Source organism: Acinonyx jubatus, chromosome B2 (genome assembly GCF_027475565.1).
Source record: "Acinonyx jubatus isolate Ajub_Pintada_27869175 chromosome B2, VMU_Ajub_asm_v1.0, whole genome shotgun sequence".
Classification (NCBI taxonomy): domain Eukaryota; kingdom Metazoa; phylum Chordata; class Mammalia; order Carnivora; family Felidae; genus Acinonyx; species Acinonyx jubatus.
In genome coordinates, this window is record NC_069385.1 from 690,331 (window position 1) to 712,184 (window position 21,854).

At 41.1% G+C, this 21,854-nt stretch overlaps 2 protein-coding genes across 4 annotated transcripts in view; one reads left to right on the forward strand and one right to left on the reverse strand.

Moving 5' to 3' along the window:
- Positions 1 to 3,899, reverse strand: part of ERMARD (ER membrane associated RNA degradation) — a 28,853-nt gene extending 24,954 nt beyond the window's left edge. Inside the window, exons 1-3 of the mRNA XM_015076353.3 lie at positions 3,490 to 3,899; positions 2,414 to 2,490; positions 487 to 655 (exon numbers count right to left, since the gene is read on the reverse strand). Coding sequence (XP_014931839.2) covers positions 487 to 655; positions 2,414 to 2,485 — 241 coding nt within the window. The 5' untranslated portion in view covers positions 2,486 to 2,490; positions 3,490 to 3,899. The remainder of the gene's footprint in view (positions 1 to 486; positions 656 to 2,413; positions 2,491 to 3,489) is intronic.
- Positions 3,900 to 3,973: 74 nt separating this feature from the next.
- Positions 3,974 to 21,298, forward strand: DYNLT2 (dynein light chain Tctex-type 2). Of its 3 annotated transcripts, XM_027056422.2 has the most exons (4): positions 3,974 to 4,160; positions 16,134 to 16,340; positions 18,556 to 18,714; positions 21,029 to 21,298. In XM_027056422.2, exons 1-4 carry the CDS (start codon positions 4,050 to 4,052, stop codon positions 21,137 to 21,139), a joined length of 588 nt encoding a protein of 195 aa, XP_026912223.1. In that variant the 5' UTR covers positions 3,974 to 4,049; the 3' UTR covers positions 21,140 to 21,298. The 3 variants fall into 3 exon arrangements, 1 of the variants encoding a protein (XP_026912223.1); XR_008298190.1 differs by lacking the exons at positions 18,556 to 18,714; positions 21,029 to 21,298 and adding an exon at positions 17,584 to 18,540 and having other exon boundaries at positions 4,016 to 5,485; XR_008298191.1 differs by lacking the exons at positions 18,556 to 18,714; positions 21,029 to 21,298 and adding an exon at positions 17,584 to 18,540 and having other exon boundaries at positions 4,016 to 4,845.
- The last annotated feature ends 556 nt before the right edge of the window (positions 21,299 to 21,854 follow it).

The following is a 21,854-nucleotide window of genomic DNA, read 5'->3' on the forward strand; positions in this document are numbered from 1 at the left end:
TATCACAGCTTCACATTCTGTGATGAAAATGCCTAAATCATCGGGGCGCCTGGGTGGCTCCGTTGGTTAAGTGTCCGACTCCTGATTTCAGCTCAGGCCACGATCTCACAATACAGGCGTTCGAACCCCACCTCGGGCTCAATGCTCGTGGCGTGGAACTTACTTGGGATTCTCTCTCCCCCTTCTCTCTGCCCCTACTCTTTTCTCTCTCAAAATAAATAAATAACCTTAAAAAATTAAAAAAGAAAATGCCTAAATCATCAAAGAAAAAACGTTTTTATTATGAAGTTTCCACAAAATCAACAACCAGTTTATAATTAAACTTACAATAAAGATACTCAGTTGTTGCTGGAAATAAGTTACATAGCACTTATCTGGTAATAAAAGAAAAATACACTGTCAGTAGGGTTTAGGGAAATTTTACAGGCAAGACACATTCAATGGAACAGTACGGACAGATACCTGGGGCACAGAGAACATACAGACCTGATTCTGTATAAATCACGCAGTCTGTGATTGTCTTCCAGCATACTTCACCCCTCTGAGTTACAATGCTATTGATATCACAAGTTTCTCTGACTTCAAACCCAAATTTACAGATCATATCGTAGACTGAGGGAGAAAGACAAGTGGCAATAGGATCTTCTAATAGCATCTGAAATACAAAGAAGACACTATTTAACAAGTAAAAATGGAATATCAATTATATATTCAAGTCACGAGGAAATCCTATTCTCTATCCAGGTATAGCTACTGTTAACATACTTTCTGGCTATGGTGAGAGCTGTATCATTAAACATGATTAAATATTTTTTTAATGTTTATTTATTCTTTCAGAGAGAGAGCGAGCGAGCGAGCAAGCACACGCACGTGAGCAAGGGAGGGGCAGAAAGAGAGGGAGACACAGAATCTGAAGCAGGCTCCAGGCTCGGAGCTGTCAGTGCAGAGCCCGACGTGTGGTTCGAAGTCACAGACCATGCCATCATGACCTGAGCCTGAGCCGAAGCCAAAGCTGAAGCCGGACACTTAACCAACTGAGCCACCCAAGCACCCCAAAATGTGATTAAATATTAATTAAAGATAGTTTACATACATGTTTTCAAATAAATGTTGAAGGTTTGAAATTATTAATAATATTTAAGACATGAGTTTACAAAGCTCAGCACATCTGCCTTCCTATACTATCTCACAGCTATCAAAATGAGCAATTTTTTTCAATGGGGAATGGAAAGGCAGAAAATCAAGCATAATGAACTAAATCACAAGTAAAAAGCTTGCCTCTGACTCTTTATATGGTGTAAAAAGCAGCAAACCACACTGGTTTTCCATGAGGGATCAAATAAAATCAAAATCCTCAGCATTATCCCCACATTACACTAACATCATTCTATAAACCTGCAAAGGAGTCACACTCTGCAGCTAAAATTATCCTGGGGTCTTTATTTGATGCATCAAGGGGTGTCTGTCCTAACATCAGGGATTAAGCCCTGGCACTCCCTAGACTGGACGCCGGCCCGTATCCAGTGTCGCCCGTTCGCCCCACCTGCTCCCCAGTTTCACCTCCCACTCTCAGCCCCACCTGTCAACCCATCTTCCACAGGCCCTAGCAATTCGGGTATCGCCCGAGAAACGTGCACCAAATAACCAGTGATGCCACGACCCTACACACCACACTCTACTCGGCCACTGAGGGATGACAGGCGCCGCAAGACAGGACCAAGAGGGGACCTGCTCCCACAGCCTGGGCCTTCCTGTCCACTTTCTGTTCCTTTGAGCTTCTCCGAGGCAGTGGCAGCGCCTCCTGCTCCAGCAGCTGGATCCGGTCTGAGGCGGGCCCAGCTGCATCACCGTTCCCCCAGCAGACCACCACCACCTGTCCAGTATCTGCTCGTCAAAGGTCCGCTTCCCAGAATTGCCAGACCCTCCAAGTAGCTGAGAGGCACCCCCTCTTCCTTAGAGATCCAAGCTTCACTAGGTGGGACCTTCCTCCCAGCTCCCAAGTTTTAAAATTCCAACACTTCCCTTAGTTCTCAGAGTGCAACAGGTAGTGACTGCTTCCCGTGGTTACCACCTCCACAATTCTTTTAGGGATCTCTCTTTATTCTTTTTATAACAATTCTATACCTTGTTAACTCTTTATTAAATACTCTTAGTTCAAAAACTAGTGTGGTTTGTCACCTAAATGATACGGAAATAAAACCCTAAAGAATTACTTTCGTATGAAAAAGGACTCCTTGCATTTTTAAAAAGCATTTGAAATCTAAAGGAATGAGCTATAAAGTTCTGGAGTGACAAGTAGCAGACAAATATTTTTGCACAAGAGCCCATCTACTCCACCGCTGCAGGCCCTGGATGGCAACAGAAGTCTTAAGAAATATCTTCTCTTCTGGCTGTAGTCACCCGATCAACGTACCTGCCCCAGACTGTCGTATCCTACAGCACCAAGGTCAGGTCTTCTACGAGTCGTACCCCCAGGACACAGCATGGCCCCTGCGCACCGCAAACGTACACAAAGAGTTAACTGAACGAGGGCTCATCCTACGTGGAGTCTACCTGGGCTCATCTTCAAGTTCCTACAACCTTCAGCTTTTGGGAATAACAATATCCTACCCCCTACCAAGACACAATGATAGAAGTTGGCTTTTATGTTAACTTTCAAGCACATACTCTCTTGTACAATTAAGGACCTCACGTTAATTAAGAAACAAAAATCCCACTTCAAATCAAAGAAATATTACATACTGCCATATTTTGTCACTTGTGACAATTAAATACATTTTCCTGTATATTACAGTTACAAACAAGCCTGTCCTCCCATTAGAAGCCAGAAACCCTGCATGTGTGCGTGTGCGTGCACCCATACCATTACTCTTGGAAACATCAGTGTCTTGTCCAGAGCTAGTATGGGGTAGCGCAAATGGCCTATGCTCAGGGGCTAGAAAGACTTAAATTTGGATTCCTCCTTACTCGTTGTCCCTCTTGCCTTGAAAACGTTAGTATTCTGGGCCTCCGTTCTAACTGTAAATGGTGCAGGGTATTATCATCTTCCGCGCTGCAGTAATTAGAGATAATACTTGAAAAGCGTCTAGCACATTGTACTCAAAAAGTAGCTATCGCTAAAAGTGATGATAGATGTTTTATATTTCACTGCAGGAGGGCAGAAAACAAAACCCTGTGGGGCAACCCCATACAATCCGTGCTACAGCCATTGAGACCTTTGTGATTTATTTAATGTCACCAAAACGGCCTAAAAACGTGGAATTTCAATTTCAAGTATCCACTGCAAGGGTAATTACTACACAGCGCTTCCCATATTACTTCGTGCACTACACAAACCTCCTTTAGGGCATGGAGACCAGTCTGAACACACACAAGTTATGGGCGTGTGCTGCTTGCACGACCCTGGCTCCAGGCATCCATAGAAACGTGGCTGTTGCTGACTCGGAGCCTGTGAGTCCCCGCGCGCGAGAATACTACATTATTTCTTACACTATCTACTCGCGAATTTCAGCCTGGGACCTGCAAGGTGCGGGGAACTGCGCCCCTGGAACAACTGGGGGTCGAGGCGGCGCTCAGAAGAACGAGGGCAAAGGGTGCGTCTTCGGGGTCAGAGTCGGGTGCCCATCTTCTGTCTGGTCGCGGACGAGGGGCGGGCAAGGCCGACCTGCTTCCGCGGCGGCGCGCGCGCAGACCCGCCGGAGCCCCGGGGACGCCGGCCGAGGGCGCGCCCCGCCACGGCCCACTCAGCCAGATGGGTACCGCCGACGCTGTACCTCCTCCTGCCCGCACCGCGGCGGGCACCCGGCACGCCCACAGCGCGCTCGGGGGCGCACCTGCACCTCACCTCTCCCCGCCCCGCTCCTCCTCCAGGACTTCCGGCTCCTGTCGGCCGGCGCCGCCAGATGACGCTTGCCTCTCCCCGCCCCTCCCTCCCGGCCGCACTTCCGGCTGGCGCGGCGCAGGCGCGCGACTTGAGCTCTCGCGGGACGCGGCCTAGGCGCTTGGGAAGGGCGGAGGCGGGTCGCTGGGCGTGGTGGCGAGCGGGCGGCATGGAGAAGGGCGGTCACGGCGGGAAATCGGCGGCCGTCCCGGCCCCTCACTTGCAGCCGCCGCCGCAGCCTCGGAAGGAGAGGAGGCCCAGCATGTTCGAGAAGGAGGCAGTGAGTGCGGGGACGGCGGGGCTGCGCCGACCCCCGCTGGGGCTCGGAGTGCGGTGGCCGGCGGCGCGGCGCGGCTGTCGGGAGCGGCCGTCTCCCTCCACGCTCCGCTGGACGCCTGATGCCGGGGTGGTTAGTGCCACGCTCAGACCAGGGCCGTTGTCCGGCCGGGCACGTGTGTGTGCGCGCTGCCTGGAAGGAAGGAAACGTGGCGCGTGTGCCAAGCACACGACGAGATGTTTTGAGTTTTAAGAAACACCAGCGGGCTCGGTATTTGAGGGACATACGGGAGGAAAAAAAGTTAAATTGAAAATATTCTGCCTATTAATTTCTAGTCTGGAATTAATGGAAGATGCCATTCAAGTGTATTGGTGGAATAACACCGGGATTTCTGGAAGACCGTAGTCCGAGTACCATCACTGTAATCGAGACTCCCATCTTGTATTGAGACCTAAAGTGAAAAGAACATTTACAGTACAAAACTGTAATGACCGAGCTGAGACTGGAACCTATGTCCTGGGACTGCTGGTCTACTTGTGTAACGGTTTCTTCTACTTCGTCGGAGCCGAAATGGACAGGATGCAGGAGAGACGTGATTGCAAAGATTCTTCCTTAGTGAAGGGATAAGATGATAGAAGGAAAACCGAATCAGAAGACCCATATTATATATAAGGAAGAAATGGTAGAGGTGTGAGTTTTCACGTTAGAATCTGTCATTTTCAAACCACACACGCATGCTGTATCCCCAAGGGGATCGTTGCAGTTGGAAGCCACTGTGAAGGATGCAGTGTAGTTGTACCCCTTGAGTATATTGTGGGGGGAAAGAAGGCAGTTACTCTAGAGAAGCATTCTCTTAATAGAAAAGAACAAAATGCAGATTTTGTTTTGGGGAGGTGTAGGGAGCTAATAATACCTCTTTTTTCCAACTGACATGTAACACAGGCTGCAAATAAAACAGATTTCTGATGAAGGACTTCTACTTGCAGCCAACATGGAATTACTCCTACCAGAAACTACTGATAATAGCACAAGATGTGTGAAACAGTGGTTTTACCATTGATGGGATGTAAAACAAGACAGGATCCTGATCTCAGGGGGGGAGAAACAGGAACAGTGAACCCCAAGATTACCCCTGACTGCTTGATGAGGGATTGCAGCCCACACCTGTGGAGAGGTCTTGCTTAGCTGAGAAGGATTTGGGAGCCAGGGTAGATAAAGCTGGTATGAGTGCAGAGCAGAGTATTGAAGAGGAATGAGCTGTACAAACAGCCCCAAGGATCTGCAAAGGATTTTCCTCAAGTCTTCAGCTTAGTGCATCAGTGCATCTGGTAAGGAAGCCACCAAAGGGAGCAGAAAAAAAATCCTTGCACTCCCACAAAATCATTTGCTTTCCCCCCAGTAAGTGTGGAAAACCATAGGGCATTGGTTAGAGTGCCAAGAAGTGTGTTGTCTCAGTACTGGGGGAAGAAATAGCACTAGACTCCAAGATTTTTCTAGGCTGGTCTATCAGAGCTCAAAAGCAAACCTCCAGAGAATTAAACTGTTTCTGTTACTACATGCTAGAAAAAAGCTCAAGAGAACTCAAAGGAATGCAGAAGTACATACCAAAAATGAGGGTGAAATTTACAGGATCTTGTGTCCAATAAAATATTTGCAGACTCTCAAAGAAACAGGAAAATACAACCTAAAGTGAGAGGAAACAGTAAGAGCACTCAGAAATGACAAACGGCAAAGACAGAGTTAATATAAAAGATCTCTAGTTACTGTGAAAAAATTACTGTATTAGTTTTTGTCAAATTAAAACAGTTATATAATATTCATATTATAAAACAGTTAATGCATTCTGTATGTGCAAAAATGTACAGAAAAAATTGAGTATGTGAAATCCAAATGAAACCCTACAGTTGAAAAATAACAATGTCAGAGATGTAGAATACACTGAATGGAAATAGATTGGACACTGCAGAAGAGAGGATTGGTGAACCTAAAGACAGCAATAGAAAGAAGGCCTGAAGAAAATATATTAGGAGACAAAATGAGATGTGGGGAAATTTCTGATACAAAATATATATATATATATAGAATATCAGAAATTGACAAACAAAACTATAAACCCACAAATCCAAGAAACTCAGTGAACTTCAAGCACAAGAAACATGGAAGAAAATTATGCTGAGACATGTAGTAGTCAAACTGCTTAAAATCAATGATTTTAAGCAATGGAGAAAATCAGAAAACTAAGTACTGAAGAATGATGAAATGAAAATAGGTTTTTCACCAGAAACAATGCAAGCCAGAACACTGAAGCATCTTTCATTACTTTAAAGTATCTTTAAAGTTGAAAGAACCATCAACCTTGAATTCTATACCCAGTGAAAATATTTTTCAAAAACAGAGGCAAAATAATGGGTTTTTCAGATATATGAAAATGAAAACTCACCAACAGACCTATGCTATCTGATATGTGAAAGGAAATCCTTCAGGCAAAAGGAATATGATAAGAGTTGTAAATATCTAGATGAAAGAATAGAAAACATTGAGAGTGGTAAATATGTAGGTAAATATATTTTTTTTCAGCATTACTGTGGGGAGCCTGGGTGGCTCAGTTGGCCAAGAGTCAGACTTTGGCTCAGGCTGTGATCTCACAGTTCATGAATCTGAGCCCCATGTCAGACTCTGCTGTCAGCACAGAGCCCACTTCAGATCCTCTGTCCTCTCTGCCGCTCCCCTGCTTGCATGTGCTCATGCACTCTCTCTCTCTCCAAAAATAAAGTTTTTTTTAAAAAGATTATTGGCTGATTAAATCCAGAATAACATATTTTGGGGCTTGTGCCCCCAAAACATTTTATTTATAGAAGTAAAATACATGACAATTCTAGCACAAAGACCAGAGAGTTGGCAGGAGGAGGCATATTCCATTGTAGGACTCTTGCTGTATGTGAAGTGGCATAATATGACTTGAAAGTAGACTGATAGGGGCACCTGGGTGGCTCAGTCGGTTGGGCGTCCGACTTCGGCTCAGGTCATGATCTCACGGTCCGTGAGTTTGAGCCCTGCGTTGGGCTCTGTGCTGACAGCTCAGAGCCTGGAGCCTGCTTCAGATTCTGTGTCTCCCTCTCTCTCTGACCCTCCCCCGTTCGTGTTCTGTCTCAAAAATAAATAAACATTAAAAAAAAAATTAAAAAAGAAAGTAGACTGATAAAGATACATACTATCAAGCCTAAAACTACCACTGGGAAACAATAAAGTTACTAGGCCAACAGATAACAGGTGAATCATGAAAGATACTTAAAGGAAAGCCTAAAAAATACAAAGAACAGGGGCACCTGGCTAGCTCAGTTGGTAGAGCATGTGACTCTTGATCTTGAGGTTGTAAGTTTGAGCCCCATGTTGGGTGTAGAGATTACTTAAAATCTTTACAAAAATAAAAGCAAAGCAAGGATTAAACATAACCATGATAATTACGTTAAGTGTAAATGTTATAAATACCCCAATTAAAATTCAGATTACTTATGAAATCTGAGTACAAGATTGTACTCAGTACAAAATACAAGATGAAACTATATATTGTCTACAAGAAACACTAAAGAAAGGATGGGAAAAGATATACCATGTGAAGACTAATAGAATACTGGAGTACATATATTAGTATCAAACAAAATACATTTCTAACAATATTATAAGAGATAAAGGGAATCATTTCGTAATGTTGAAAAGTCAATTCATCAGAAAGGCCTAACAGTCTTAAGGTTTTTTTGCACCTAAAGTCAAAGCTTTGAAATACAGGAAACAAGAATTTCATGTATCCTTACAGAAATTGACATCCATAATTACAGATGGAAATTTCAATATAAGTATCTCTATCAATAATTGATGGAACAAATAGACAAAAACTAATAAAGATATAAAAGAATATAAAGGAACAATAATAACTTGTATTAGTGCACTTTAATCACATACTCCATGCAACCTCAGCTGAGTAAATGTTCTTTAGAAGTGCACATGAGGGGCACCTGGTTAGCTCAGTGAGCTCAGCAACCGACTTCAGCTCAGGTCATGACCTCATGGTTCCTGAGTTTGAACCCCACATGGGGCTCCACACCGGGAGTGTGGAGTCTGGGGTTCTTCCTCTCTCCTCTCTCTGCCCCTTTTCCACTCAAACTTTCTCTCAAAATAAATAAACTTAAAAAGTGTGCATGAGACATCACTAAGAATATCTCCTGGGACAGGAAACAAGTCCCAATAACTTTAAAAGGAGTCAGGTAACACAAAGTATTTTGACCAAGATACCAAAGTATCTTTGACCATAATGGAATAAATCAGAAATCGTTAACAGAAGGGTATATTGAAAAATGTAAATTGTCTGAAAATTAAATGACACACTTCTGAATAACCCAGGGTAAAAGAAAATGAAAGAAGATATTTTCAACTGAATGAAAATACAACATTTCAAAAACTGTAGGGTGTACCTATAGCAGTACTTGGGGAAATTTGTAGCCCTAAATACCTATATTAGAAAAATTTCAAGTCTAAACTCAAACAAAAGTCAGGAGGTAATAAAAAGTGAAAGTCAATGAAATAGCAAACTAAAAACAAGAAGATTAGTGAAACCAAAAATATTTTGGAAAGATCAATAAACTTGATAAACCTCCAGCCTAAAAGTTGACAAACAACAGCCTATAGGACAAATCTAGCTTGCTACCTATTTTTGTACAGCCTATGAGCTAAGAATGGCTTGTATGTTTTTAAAAGGTAATTTTAAAAGGATAGATGGAGACGGGGGATGCAGAGGAGGAAAGGGGACAGTTGGAAGAAGAGAAACAGTGGCTACTACCACAGCTGGCCCGCAATGCATAAATATTCACTAGCTGGCGAGAGAGAGAAAGTTTGCCAACCCTTGCTGAAGCCAGACTAATCAGGAAAAGAAAATAAAAAGACCAATTCTCAATACCAGGAATGAAAAAGAAGAATCACTACAGACCCGATAAACATTTTAAAAAGATCATAAATACCAAAAACATCTATGATCCTAATTTCAACAACTTGGATAAAATGCACAAGTTCCTTGGAAAACACAAATATGAGTTGAACCGTGTTCCCCTAGGATTCATATGTTAAAGCCCTAATCCCCAGTACCTCAGGATGTGAGGGTATATGGAGATGGGGCCTTTAAAGAGCTAACTAAGTTAGATTGAGACTGTTAGGGTATGCCCTAATCCAGTCTCACTTGTGTCCTTTTGAGAAAAGGAGATTAGGGCACAGATACATAGGGCAAAGCATGCACAACAGAATAACTGTGTGAGGAGGCAGCAAGACAGCAGCCATCTGCAAGAGAGAGGCCTTAGGAGAAACCAATCCTGCTGGCAATTTGATCTTGCATTTCCAGCCTCCAGAATTGTGCGCCAATAAATTTCTGTTGTTTAAGCTACCTGGTCTGTGGTATTTTGTTATGGCAGGTCTAGCAAACTGATATATAGACAAACTACTGTAGCTCACTCTAGAAATAATAGATACCCTGAATGGTCCGTATATCTATTTAAAAAAGTGACTATGTTGTGTAAAACCTTTCCATAAAGAAAACTCCAGGCCCACATGGCTTTTATGGTGAGTTTTGCCAAATATTCTAGTGTTCTGGAAAAATGAAGAGAAGGGAATTCTTCCCAATTCATCCTATGAGGCCAGCATTTACCTTGCTGTCAAAACCAGAATAATAACAAGAAAACATACCAATATTCCTCATGAACATAGATGCAAAAATTCTTAACAAAACTCTAGCAAATTAAATACAACAACATAGAAGAAAGACAAAATATATATATATTGTACCTAATACAGGAGCCCCTAAGTACATAAAGCAAACACTAACAGACATAAAGGGAGAAATAGCAATACAATAGCATTAGGAGACTTTAGCACCCCACTTACATCAATGGGTAGATTATTCAGACAAAAAGTAAGAAAACATCAGCCTTAAATGACATATTAGACCAGATGGACTTAACAGATATGTACAGAACATTCCATCCAGAAGCAGAATACACATTCTTCTCAAGTACATATGGAACATTCTCCAGGACCTATCACATGTTAGGCCACAAAATAAGTCTTCATAAATTTAAGGAGACTAAAATATGAAGCATTGTTACCAACCACAATGGTATGGAACTAGAAGTCAATTATAAGAAGAAAACAAAAACTCACAATACGTGAGGATTAAAAATATTCTAGGGAACAACGAATGTGTCAATGTAAAAATCAAAAAAGTTTAAAAATTCCATGTGACAAATGAAAATGGAAATACAACATACCAAAATTTATAGACTGCAACAAAAGCATTTCCAAGAGGGGGTTTCATAACAAATGCCTATATCAAAAAACAAAGATCTCAAATAAGCAATCTAGCTTTATACTTCAAGGACTGGAAAAAGACCCAAAGTTAGTAGAAATGAGGAAATATTTGAGCAGAAGTAAATGGAGACTAAAAGGACAACAGAAAAGATCAGTGAAATTAAGAAGTTGTTCTTTGAAAAGATAAAATTGACAAACCTTTATCTATATTCACCAAGAAATAAAGGGAGAGGGCTCAAAATCAGAATGAAAGAGGAGACATTTCAACTGTTACCACAGAAATACAAAGGATCATAAGAGATTACTACCAGTATTACTACCAGATATGCCAACAACTTGACAACCCAGGAAAAAATGGATAAATTCCTAAAATTGAAAAATCCAAACAGAGCAATTACTAGTAAGGAGATTGAATCAGTAAACCAAAGCCTCCCAACAAACAAAAGTCCAGGGCCAGATGGCTTCACTAATGAATTCTAAACATTCAAAGAAGAATGAATAGCAATATCCTCAAATTCTTCAAAAGAATAAAAGAGGAGGAACACATCCAAACTAATTTCATGAGACCACATTACCCTGATACCAAAACTATACAAGGATACCACAGAAGACTACAGGCCAATAAACATGATGAATGTTAGATGCAAAAATCCTCAACAAAATATTAGCAAACTAAATTTTACAATATATTAAAAGGATCATACACCATGATCAAGTGGGATTTGTTCCAGAGATGCAAAGGTGGTTCAAAACCTCCAACAGTACAAGATAGTGCGTTAGCAAAATGAAGGATAAAAATCTTAACATCTCAATAGATAACAGTAAAAGCAGTGAGTAAAACTCAATCTCCACTTATCATAAAAACACTCAACAAAGTGGTTATGGAGGGAACATACCTCATCATAACAAAGGTCATATCTGACAAGCTCACAGTGAACATGATGCTCAATGGTGAAAACCTAAAAGCTTTTCCTCTAAGTCCAGGAATAAAATAAGGACACCCACTCTCACCACTTTTCTTCAACATTGTATTGGAAATCCTAGCCAGAGAAATTAGGAGAAAGAAGGAAAAGGCAACCAAATTAGGAAAGGAAAAAGTAAAACTGTCACTATTTGTGTATGACATGATATTATAAACCCTAAAGACTCCCTCAAACAACTGTTAGAACTAATAAACAAATTTAGTAAAATTACAGGATACAAAATCAATGTACAAAAAATCGATTGCATTTCTATACACAAACTATCAGAAAGAAATTAAGAACACAATCCCATTTACAACTGCATAAAAGACAATAAAATGTCTAGGGCTAGATTTAACCAAGGAGGTGAAAGTCCTCTACAGTGAAAACTATAGGACACTGATGAAAGGAATTGAAGAAGACACAAATAAATGGAAAGATATTCAATGCTCATAAATTGAAAGAATTAATATTAAATTGTACATACTACCCAAAGCAATCTACAGATTCAGTGCAATCCCTAATAAAATTCCAATGGCATTTTTCATAGAATAAGTAATCCCAAATTTTATATGGAATCACAAAAAACCTTAAATATCCAAAGCAATATGGAGAAAGAAGAACAAAGCTGGAAGCATCTCACTTTCTGATTTCAAACTGTGTTATGAAGCTATAACAATCAAAACAGTATGGCACTGGCGTAAACAGACACATAAGCCAATAGAACGGAATAGAGTCCAGAAATAAACACACACATTTATGGTGAATTAATTTATAACAAAGGAGGGGCACCTGGGTGGCTCAGTTAAGTGTCTGACTTCGGCTCAGGCCATGATCTCACAGTTTGTGGGTTTGAGCCCCGCATCAAGCTCTGTGCTGACAGCTAAGAGGCCTGCTTCGGATTCTGTGTCTCCCTCTCTCTCTGCCCCTCCCCCATTCACACTCTGTCTCTCAAAAATAAATAAACATTAAAAAAATTAATAATTATAACAAAGGAGCCAAGAATATATAATGGGGAAAGGACAGTCTTTTCAATAGTTGGTGTTGGGAAAACTGGACCACTATCCTACATGTACACAAAAATAAACTCAAAATAGATTAAGGCCTGAAACCATAAAACTACAAAAAGAAAACATAGGCAGTAAACTCCTTGACCTCAGTCTTGGTGATGATTTTTTGATCTAACTCCGAAAGCAAAGGCAACAAAGCAAAAATAAAAAGGTGGGGCTACAGCAAACTAAAAAGTTTGTGCACAGCAAAGGAAATCAAGAAAATGAAAAAGCAACCTACTGAATGGGAGAGATTATTTGCAAATCACATATCTGATAAGGTTTAGTATCCAAAATATATAAAGAACTCATTAAACTGAACAGCAAATAAATCTAGCAATTGAATTAAAAAATGGCCAGAAGATCTGCATAGGTATTGTCCAAAGAAGACATCTAGATGGCCAACAAGTACATGAAACAATGCTCAAGATCCCTAATTATCAGGAAAATGCACATCAAAAGCACAGTGAGATGTTACCTCACCCCTTAGATTGACTATTGTCGAAAAGACAAGAGATAACAAGTGTTGGCAAGGATGTGGAGAAAAGGGTTCCAACAAGGGTTGGCAAGGATGTGGAGAAAAGAAGAGGGTTCTCTTGCACTGTTGGTAAGAATGTAAATTGGTACTGCCACTATGCAAAACAGTGTTGAGTTTCCTCAAAAAATTAAAAGTAGAACTACCATACAATTCAGCAATTCCATTTCTGGGTATTTGTCCAAAGAAAATGAAAACACTAATTTTAAAAGATATATGTATTCCTATATTTATTGCAGCATTATTTACAATAGCCAACATATAAAAACAACCTAAATATATATATCAGCCATAAAAAAAGAATGAGATCTTGCCATTTGCAATAATGCGTGTGGACGTTGAGAGCATTAGGCTAAGTGAAATAAGTCGGACAAATACTGAATGATCTCACTATATGTGAAATCTAAAAATAAAAATGGGTGAAGGGCGTCAAAGGTACAAACATCCTATAAAAGATGATGATGATGATGATGATGATGATGATGATGATAATGATGATGGTATATTAAGTTTAAGTGAGGTTTTTTCCAGGAATTCAAGGTTGGTTAAATATTCAAAAATCATATAACCATATTAACAAACTATTAATGATGAAAAATAGGCCGGCAAATGGTAACCTTTCTACTCAAATTAAATCAGCTGACCCAAGTAGTCACGGCACAGCTGGACAATGACGTATGTCTAAGATGATGGCCTATCTCTACGAAATATATGCGGTGGTGAGACAGGTGATATGTACTTGTTATAATCAGATGTGAAGAGAAGAGCTGGAAGACTACACTAAACTGAAAAAGAAAAGGTTCTTTCTCTCGCCAACTGCCCAGTCAGATAAACCCCCTCAGAGGGGTGCAGAAGGGGAAGTGTTGCTCCAGTGCCAGTTTCAGCCACATATAGAAGCATCAGTGGTAGAGAATAAATACTCTCTCACAATACTCGTAGGATTGTGATTTTTAATATATACATTTTAAACTATTGGCCTCTGCAGTAAGATATGAAAAGGAGGAGGGAGGATAGAAATATGTAGACCTGTATTATATATTTAGAAAAATCTAGAAGTAATAAACATTAAAATAAATAAAAGGTTAATAGCTGGGTGCAGCAGTAATTCTACATTAAAACAATTCCTAAAACCATAAAATGTGTTTTTAAGTCACCTTAAAGGCTCATCAAAAGAACACCAAAATAATAAATGCTTCAGAATAAATTGAAAGATTTGTGTTAACATAAAAAAAATCCCGGGAAATAAAAATTCTTTTTTTTTAAAAAGTTAATTTATTTTGAGGGACAGGAAGAGAGAGAGCAAGATCAGGGGAGGGGCAGAAAGAGAGGGAGAAAGAGAGAACCCCAGGCAGGTTCCATGCTGTCAGCACAGAGCCCCACGTTGGGCTTAATCTCACGAACTGTGAGATCATGACTTGAGCAGAAACCAAGTCAGGAGCTTAACCGACTGAGCCCCTCGGGTGCCCAGGAAGTACAGATTCTTACACAAATGTCAAAGCAAACCATGTGCCTGGTTAGAAAAGTGATTATAAATCTATGGAGTTGTTTAGTTAACATTATTTGTTAAAAACATTGTAAAGTTATTACCTTCATCCAGGCCCTGATCTCCCTGTAATCCACTCACCACACCACCAGAATGACCTTTTAAAACTGTAATTTAGAACATATCACTTGCTCGCTTAAATTTTTCCAGCGGCTTCTCACTGTTCTGAGAATAAGATCCAAAGCCCTTACCACATTCTATTCAGTGCTGCACAGCTTACTCCTTGGTTGCCTTCCTAGCTTCGTTGTGTCACCACTCTGCCTCGTTCAGAACACTTGAGATACACCGAGCACAAACCTGCTCTTAGAGCACACTAAGTTTTTGCCTTGAAGCCTCTGCCCTTTCTATTTCCTGTTCTTTTGGGGCTGAGGGGCCTTCTCTGATCATTCAGTCTAAATAGACCTTCACAGGAGTTTCTACCAAGTCATGGGATTTTATAGCAATTGCCACTATTTAAGTTAGCTTGTTTTCCTAAATACTTTTTTTTTATTATTTTTTATTTATTATTATTTATTTTTTTTAATGTTTATTTATTTTTGAGACAGAGAGAGACAGAGCATGAATGGGGGATCAGAGGGTCAGAGAGAGAGGGAGACACAGAATCCGAAGCAGCTCCAGGCTCTGAGCTGTCAGCACAGAGCCTGACACGGGGCTCGAACTCACAGACCATGAGATCTTGACCTGAGCTGAAGTCGGAAGCTCAACCGACTGAGCCACCCAGGCACCCCTCCTAAATACTTCTTAGTTGTCGATCAGCCCTCCTCTCCACTAGCCGGATAACTCCATAAATGCAGATGTCTTGACTATGAATTAACACAAGCAGAACAATTAATTCCTAGCTATTTCAATAAGGCTCACCCCTGTAACTTCAGAGCCTCGGACATTTCTCTGGACCATATTAGGCACCAAATAAATATTTCTTTAAGGAGTGTTGAATGTCACAGAATGAATGTTGAAAAAGCATAGAATAACGTATGTACCAAATCAATACATTCTTTTCAACTTAAGATTTATGTAATGTTATGTTATGTAAATATGCAAATGACTTATGTAAATAATAGTATTAATTAGTCAAAGATGACTAAATAAAATTAAAATAATTAAAATTATAAGGAGACAATAAAGGATAATATTTTCATAACTTCGGGGTAGAAAACTTGAGTTTTCTTTACATGACTGTCTCCTAGCCACCCAGTTGCCCTCTCTGCAGCCTGTCTTCTTTCCAGGTCTTTGTATCTTCCATGGATATTTTAAATATATGTATGCAAATTTGTGTTCGTATGTGTTTGTGTTTATAGATAAATAGAGGGATGACAGCTAGCTAGCTAGATTCTTTTTTTTCTCTCCCCTTTACCAAATCGATAGCCAGGAGTGAATTAGTAAATGTACGATTTAACAACCTCTTAATCACGGAAGTCAGAATGGATTTCCAAAGTCTGTGTCAGCTTTGTCCCATTGCACTAGGGTTCTTAAATCTAAAATTTCATTTTACAATTTAAGAAATAATCTTTCTCTCTTCTTCTCCCCCCCTCTTTTCAGTATGCGCAAATTTTGAGAGAAAGACTGAGAGAATCATTTCATGATGTTCAGTATGTAGAGCCTCCATTTGATGATTCAATTGCTGATTTAGGTAAAGAATGGAAGAGTGCCCTGGCAAAATTAAAGTTTGCTAATTCATATAGAATGGAGCCATTGAAAAAATTCCAAGCTCATTCCGTGGAAACTAAAGTCCAGCAGATATTAAAGGTAGGTTGATGAGTACATATGATAGCAATATCTAAGCTTCGGAGGTTTGATAAACTGTGTTAAGCTTTATGACCGTATATTTACCCTCACTGACTTTTTGTAGCATTTATCTCTGAAAATATGAAAGTACTTTGTATTCATACTCAAGAATCTTCACATCGATGCTATAAGCTAGATTTAAAGGAAATATTCTTTTGTTATTTCATTCAACTCCTAATTATCCATAAATTATTTATCCCTTACATTCCACGTTTGCCCGTATTTGGAGGAATGAGTTAAATAAAACACACTGTGTATGTGTGGAAAGTTGGTTCCTGTGTACTAACACGTCTAAGGACAGGCAGCCGCCAATGATGCATAGGTTTTCTTCTTTAAACTTGCTGGAATCTAAAGTTCTTTTAAGACAGTTGTTTGAAACTCAGGCACTTGTTCCCAGACTAGTCCAAAATAGCTGCTTCAATGTAACGAACTGAATACTGTATTACTAACATGAAGACCAATGTTATTTATACTAGTATTGGTATCTGAAGGCTGCATTGTTCAGATGAAGATAATTCCTTCATCACTTTTCTTAACCTCCAGTTTACAAGGTACATTCCTTCAGTAACAACTGATGTGAGCTAGCTGTTGGGAAGAAAGCATCTAATTTATTTTGTATAAATATTTAGTACTCCTTTAATCATAGCAAAATTAATTCTTTAAGTGAATTAACTTTTATTGATACGGAAGAATATTTAGGAGGCCTACTCTAACCTCCCTCCACTACTATAGACAGGTACATTTCTAACCTAAACTAATAACTGTCGGATGATATTTGGCAATGATATTATGACTCATGGCTTTGGGAAATAGAGAAATTCAACTCAATTTGATACATTAAAATAATTATTGATTACCTTCTTCTCCTATCTAATTAACAGCAAGCATTTGTGACATGAAAGTATACATTATCACGTGTCCCTTGCTTGGCCTTACTACATAGACTAAGTTCAGACTTACTGATTTCAAATTGTATTTACATAGGATAATTTGCAGAATTGCACTGAGCATCATGGGGCCTAAAACAGCTGATTGGATATGTAGGTGGATGACTAGGGGTCATAAAGAGGCCAGGGATTTTCCCTTGGGTTCATGGAAAATTCAACATAGTTCTACATGCAGAAATAATAGTGTTTCCTGATGGAGCTTGCGGGCATCTTCCTATAGCAAGCACTCATTACAGTCATTACTTGTTAAATAACAGCATCTGGGGAGGCGAAGCCTGAGGTCCGTTGGGCAGATTCAGAAGAGAGAATGGATGTTGCGAAGCGTTTGAAAGATGGAGCCACAGCCAAATGCCTAAGGGAAATGAATGCTTCTACACCCAGTTTTAGGTCCAGCAGCATTCTAGAAGGGACTCAAAACTCTTTGTTTTTACTTGCCTATACAATTAGCTGGTAGGAGTTCATCTGTTATGGCGGGACCCAGAACTGTGGTTAATTCATTGGTCTGAATCAGTAGGTCAAAGTCAGTCAAAGACGCCTGCAGTCTGCTCACTAGGTGGTCCAGTCTGCTTCCGGTTTGTAGGAACGCCTCGCGCTTCATGGCTCACATCTGTCTCCCCAGCTGTGATTAATCCACAGCAGACATGGCCAGAAGCTTTCCATCTCCTCAGTGCTCGCCGGGAGTCCACAGAGAAGCCATGGGGAAAGGGTTGGAGAGGTGGCTTCGGTTCAGGAAGACTGCGAAGGACAGGATCACAGAGTACAGGCCGTGGAGGATGGAGATCACAGCAAATGGGCCACGGAGGATGGGATCACAGGGTACAGGCTCTGGTCCAGGAAACCCAAGCCTTAGGAAAACTAAAGTCTGAATTTTCACAAACATGTAAATTATAGAAAGATTTCCTTTGTCTACCCTAAGAATTCCCAGAAGCATTCTTTTAAAATTCCCCTGTGTCTCCCTGCTGTCTGATGGGGTGATCCAGTGAAGGAAAACTTACAGCCCGAGGGTTGGTGATGGAGAGCAATTGAATGTAATTAAAAACCAAAATAAATTTTATTCAACATTGTTATTGAAACAAACTGGTAAGCACAACATACATTTCATATCATTTGGTTAGGAATGCATGTATTTTTTTAAAGTTATATGTATTTTTTAGATACATGTTTTCTTGAATTTTTATGTAGAAGATATTTGGTTTGAAGATTAAAATATTTTTTCTATTTTTTTGAAGGAAAGTCTTAAAGATGTCAAATATGATGATGAAGTCTTCTCTCATTTGTCACTTGAATTAGCAGACCGCATATTGTCAGCAGTGAAAGAATTTGGGTACCACCGTTACAAGTTCATTATAAAAGTATTATTTATTCAAAAGACCGGCCAGGCAATAAATGTAAGTACTATAGTGATCCAGCATCTATCAGTTAGAGCTCTAAGGTCTCCTCTGTGGTGATGTGATAATTACCGTGATGCCTGTCTCCAAGGCACTTTAAGACCCCGAGGTGCCTCTCTAAGAAGGATAATTGTGTTAACTATCTCTTCCTTCACTGCATATTATTTGAAAAGTACTAACCCAGAAATGGCAATTTTCTACTGATAATTTACAAAATTGTATGGCTATCCTGTTCCTTGATCATACCCAATTTGACCATTTAATGTCATTTGATAATTAGCCAGTAAGTTTATTTTGAGCACTAATGGGTGTGAGGTACTGAGAAAAAGACAGAGAATGAGACATGGTCCATGATTATGATTCTCAGGGAGTTTTCACTGCACTCAAGGAAAGAAAGCAATGCAGATGGGAGTTTAAGAAATGGAATAGTGTACGGGGCGCCTGGGGGGCTCAGTCGTTTGAGCGTCCGACTTCGGCTCAGGTCATGATCTCTTGGTTCGTGGGTTCAAGCTCCAGGTCGGGCTCTGTGCCGACGGCTCGGAGCCCGGAGCCCGCTTTGGATTCTGTGTCTCCTTCTCTCTCTGCCCCTCCCCCACTTGTGCTCTGTCTCTCTCTGTCTCTCAAAAATGAATAAACGTAAAAAAAATGTTAAAAAATTAAAAAAAGGAAATGAAAGAGTGTGGACGGGGGAGCACATAGGTGCCAGAGTCCAGTTGGCCTAGGTATGAACACTGGCGGCGACAATCACAGCCCGTGATTGAAGAGCCTGGGCTCTTCATCTATAAAATGGGGGTGATACACCTGTTGGCTGGAGGGGCTCTGAGGATTACACGAGACGGGCCATGTTACCGTCCTCAACCCAGTCTCCAGTGCAGAGCCCTCGGTAATCAGCAAGGCTGTTGTGCTCAGTTACGAATGCAAACACACACCTCTAGGCCACGTGAGAGTGAATGTGTGGCAGCTGGGCATATGACGTGCACCGCGGGTGGGGGGGAAGTGTATCCGGAAGCAGGGCAGGGGGCTTCTGGCCACACAAGAGTCAGCAAGACAGACGTGGTCCTGGCTCCCGGCGAGAAGAGAACGCCACCACATACTCCTAGATGGTGATAGGTGCTCCCGAGAGGAAATTAAGGTAGGACACTTTGATAGAATGGCAGAGCGGCCGCCGGGATTGTCTGGAGACGGGGAAGCCCCCCTAAAATCTGAATGGCAAGAGAAAACCGGCTGTGCCAGAGACCCGGAAGAAGAACTTGCAAGCGGAGAAAACGTGAGTGTGAAGACGCTAAGGCAGGGGGACCTCCGTGTGCTTGGTTGATAGCCTGTGTGCTCGCGGTACGTTTCGGTGGTGGGGTCCAGTGTGATGTGTATCAGCACCACACAACACACCGCCCCAGGTTTAGCCTAACACGGCAGCTGTTTCTTTGCTCGTCATTCTGCGGAGCAGCCCCGCTGCCGTACCGGGTTTTCCTGCTGGTCTCCCGACACCCTGCCCCCGGTCCCTTTGCTGGGCCGTGGGTACAAGCTCATCCTCGCGTCTGCTGGCCGGCGCTGGCTATTGGTTGGAGCACCTGGGATCTCCTGCACGGGAGCCACCGTCGTCCAGTGGACTGAGCGGGTTTCCTTACGTGGACGTCTCCTCACAGGGCTCTGAGAAGGCTGGAGCAGAAGACCTCTGGAGACTGGGCTGCCAAGTCACCCATCACATTCTTTTGCTCAGGGCAGGTCCCAAGGCGCACTCGTACTCAAGGGGTGGGGAAATAGACTCACCCTCTGGGAGAAGACACAAAAGGTTTGTGGCCGTTTAGAGCCGCCATGGAAAAGCAGGCTGTAGTCAAATTGTGTGTGGCTTTGTAAGCGAAGCAAAGGATTTAGAATTTTCTCCAGCAGCCAGCTGGTATAAGCAACACCGTTTCTTTATTTCAAAACAAGGTTCTGACAGACTTTCACTGGAAAATATTGTAAGGATGGAAAGGAACATTCTGTATCACGGGCTATGACACGGCAGAGAAGTAGTGTATGCAGAAGTCTTAGACCCGGTTTTCAGGGGCTCCCGCTCTTGCCCCGGACACTCAGACGCTCGCTGCTGAGGTCGAGTCTCTGTGTCAGATAAGACTGGCTCCAGGAAGAAGAGGGGGCCCAGGAAGCATCACTATGAAGTCTTCAGGAAAGGGGAGATTGGACACACTACTTTTTAAATATCACTTTCTAAGATACTTACGCATCTTAAAAAAATACATCAAACTTGTATAGACTTAAAAATCGTTTCTTAACGTGTTCAGTCTAAGGTTGGTCTTTTGCAATTGGTCTGTCCCAGGTTGCCAGCAGATGGATCTGGGATGTGGCATGGGACAGCTGGGTTGCTGCGAAACACGAAACGGAAACGTACGTGGCCTTGGCCCTGGTGTTTGCTCTTTATTGTGAGTAGGGAGTGTTTACTCCTCAACTTTGCAGAGACACAGGACATCTGTAGATCTGTGAACCTCACCGTAGACGTTGATTCCCTGCACTTTGGCCTCCAGTTGAAGCTTCATTGTATCATTTTAACAGCAAACAAGTAAAGGCTGGATTGTTTTTACCTTTATAATTTACTAGTTATCATATTTATTAATGCTCTGTTACCCCCAAAGTAGGAAAGTATGAGTGAGTGACACATAGAGATAGATAGATATGAATATATAAGTGCTTAGAGTGGATTCTAAGATAGGGAAATTATCATTCTTGTTAGATTTAAGACAATCAGAATTCGCTAGAGGAAATTATGACACAACTTAGTAAAGCGTCAATTAAATGTTAAAATCGATTTTGGAAAACTTCTAAAGGCAGATGTACTTTTGAATGGTATTTTAATATGTTGTATGTGTTCTTTTGAAAGGAATTACCAAGTTTGAAAGAAAGACACTTTCTATAATGTAATTATACACTTTCTAATAACGTAGTTAGCACATCCCTAGCCAATCAAAATGCTTAAAATGTGTGGGTGTTCTATTTGTTAGTCTGTTAATTAAGTGCTTTTTAGATGCGGGAAGTGAAACACCTAACCCATTTGTTTATTTTAAAAAGAGAGAGAGAGAGGCACCAGGGTGGCTCAGTTGGTTGAGCACTTGACTCCTAATTTTGGCTCAGGTCATGATCTCACGGTC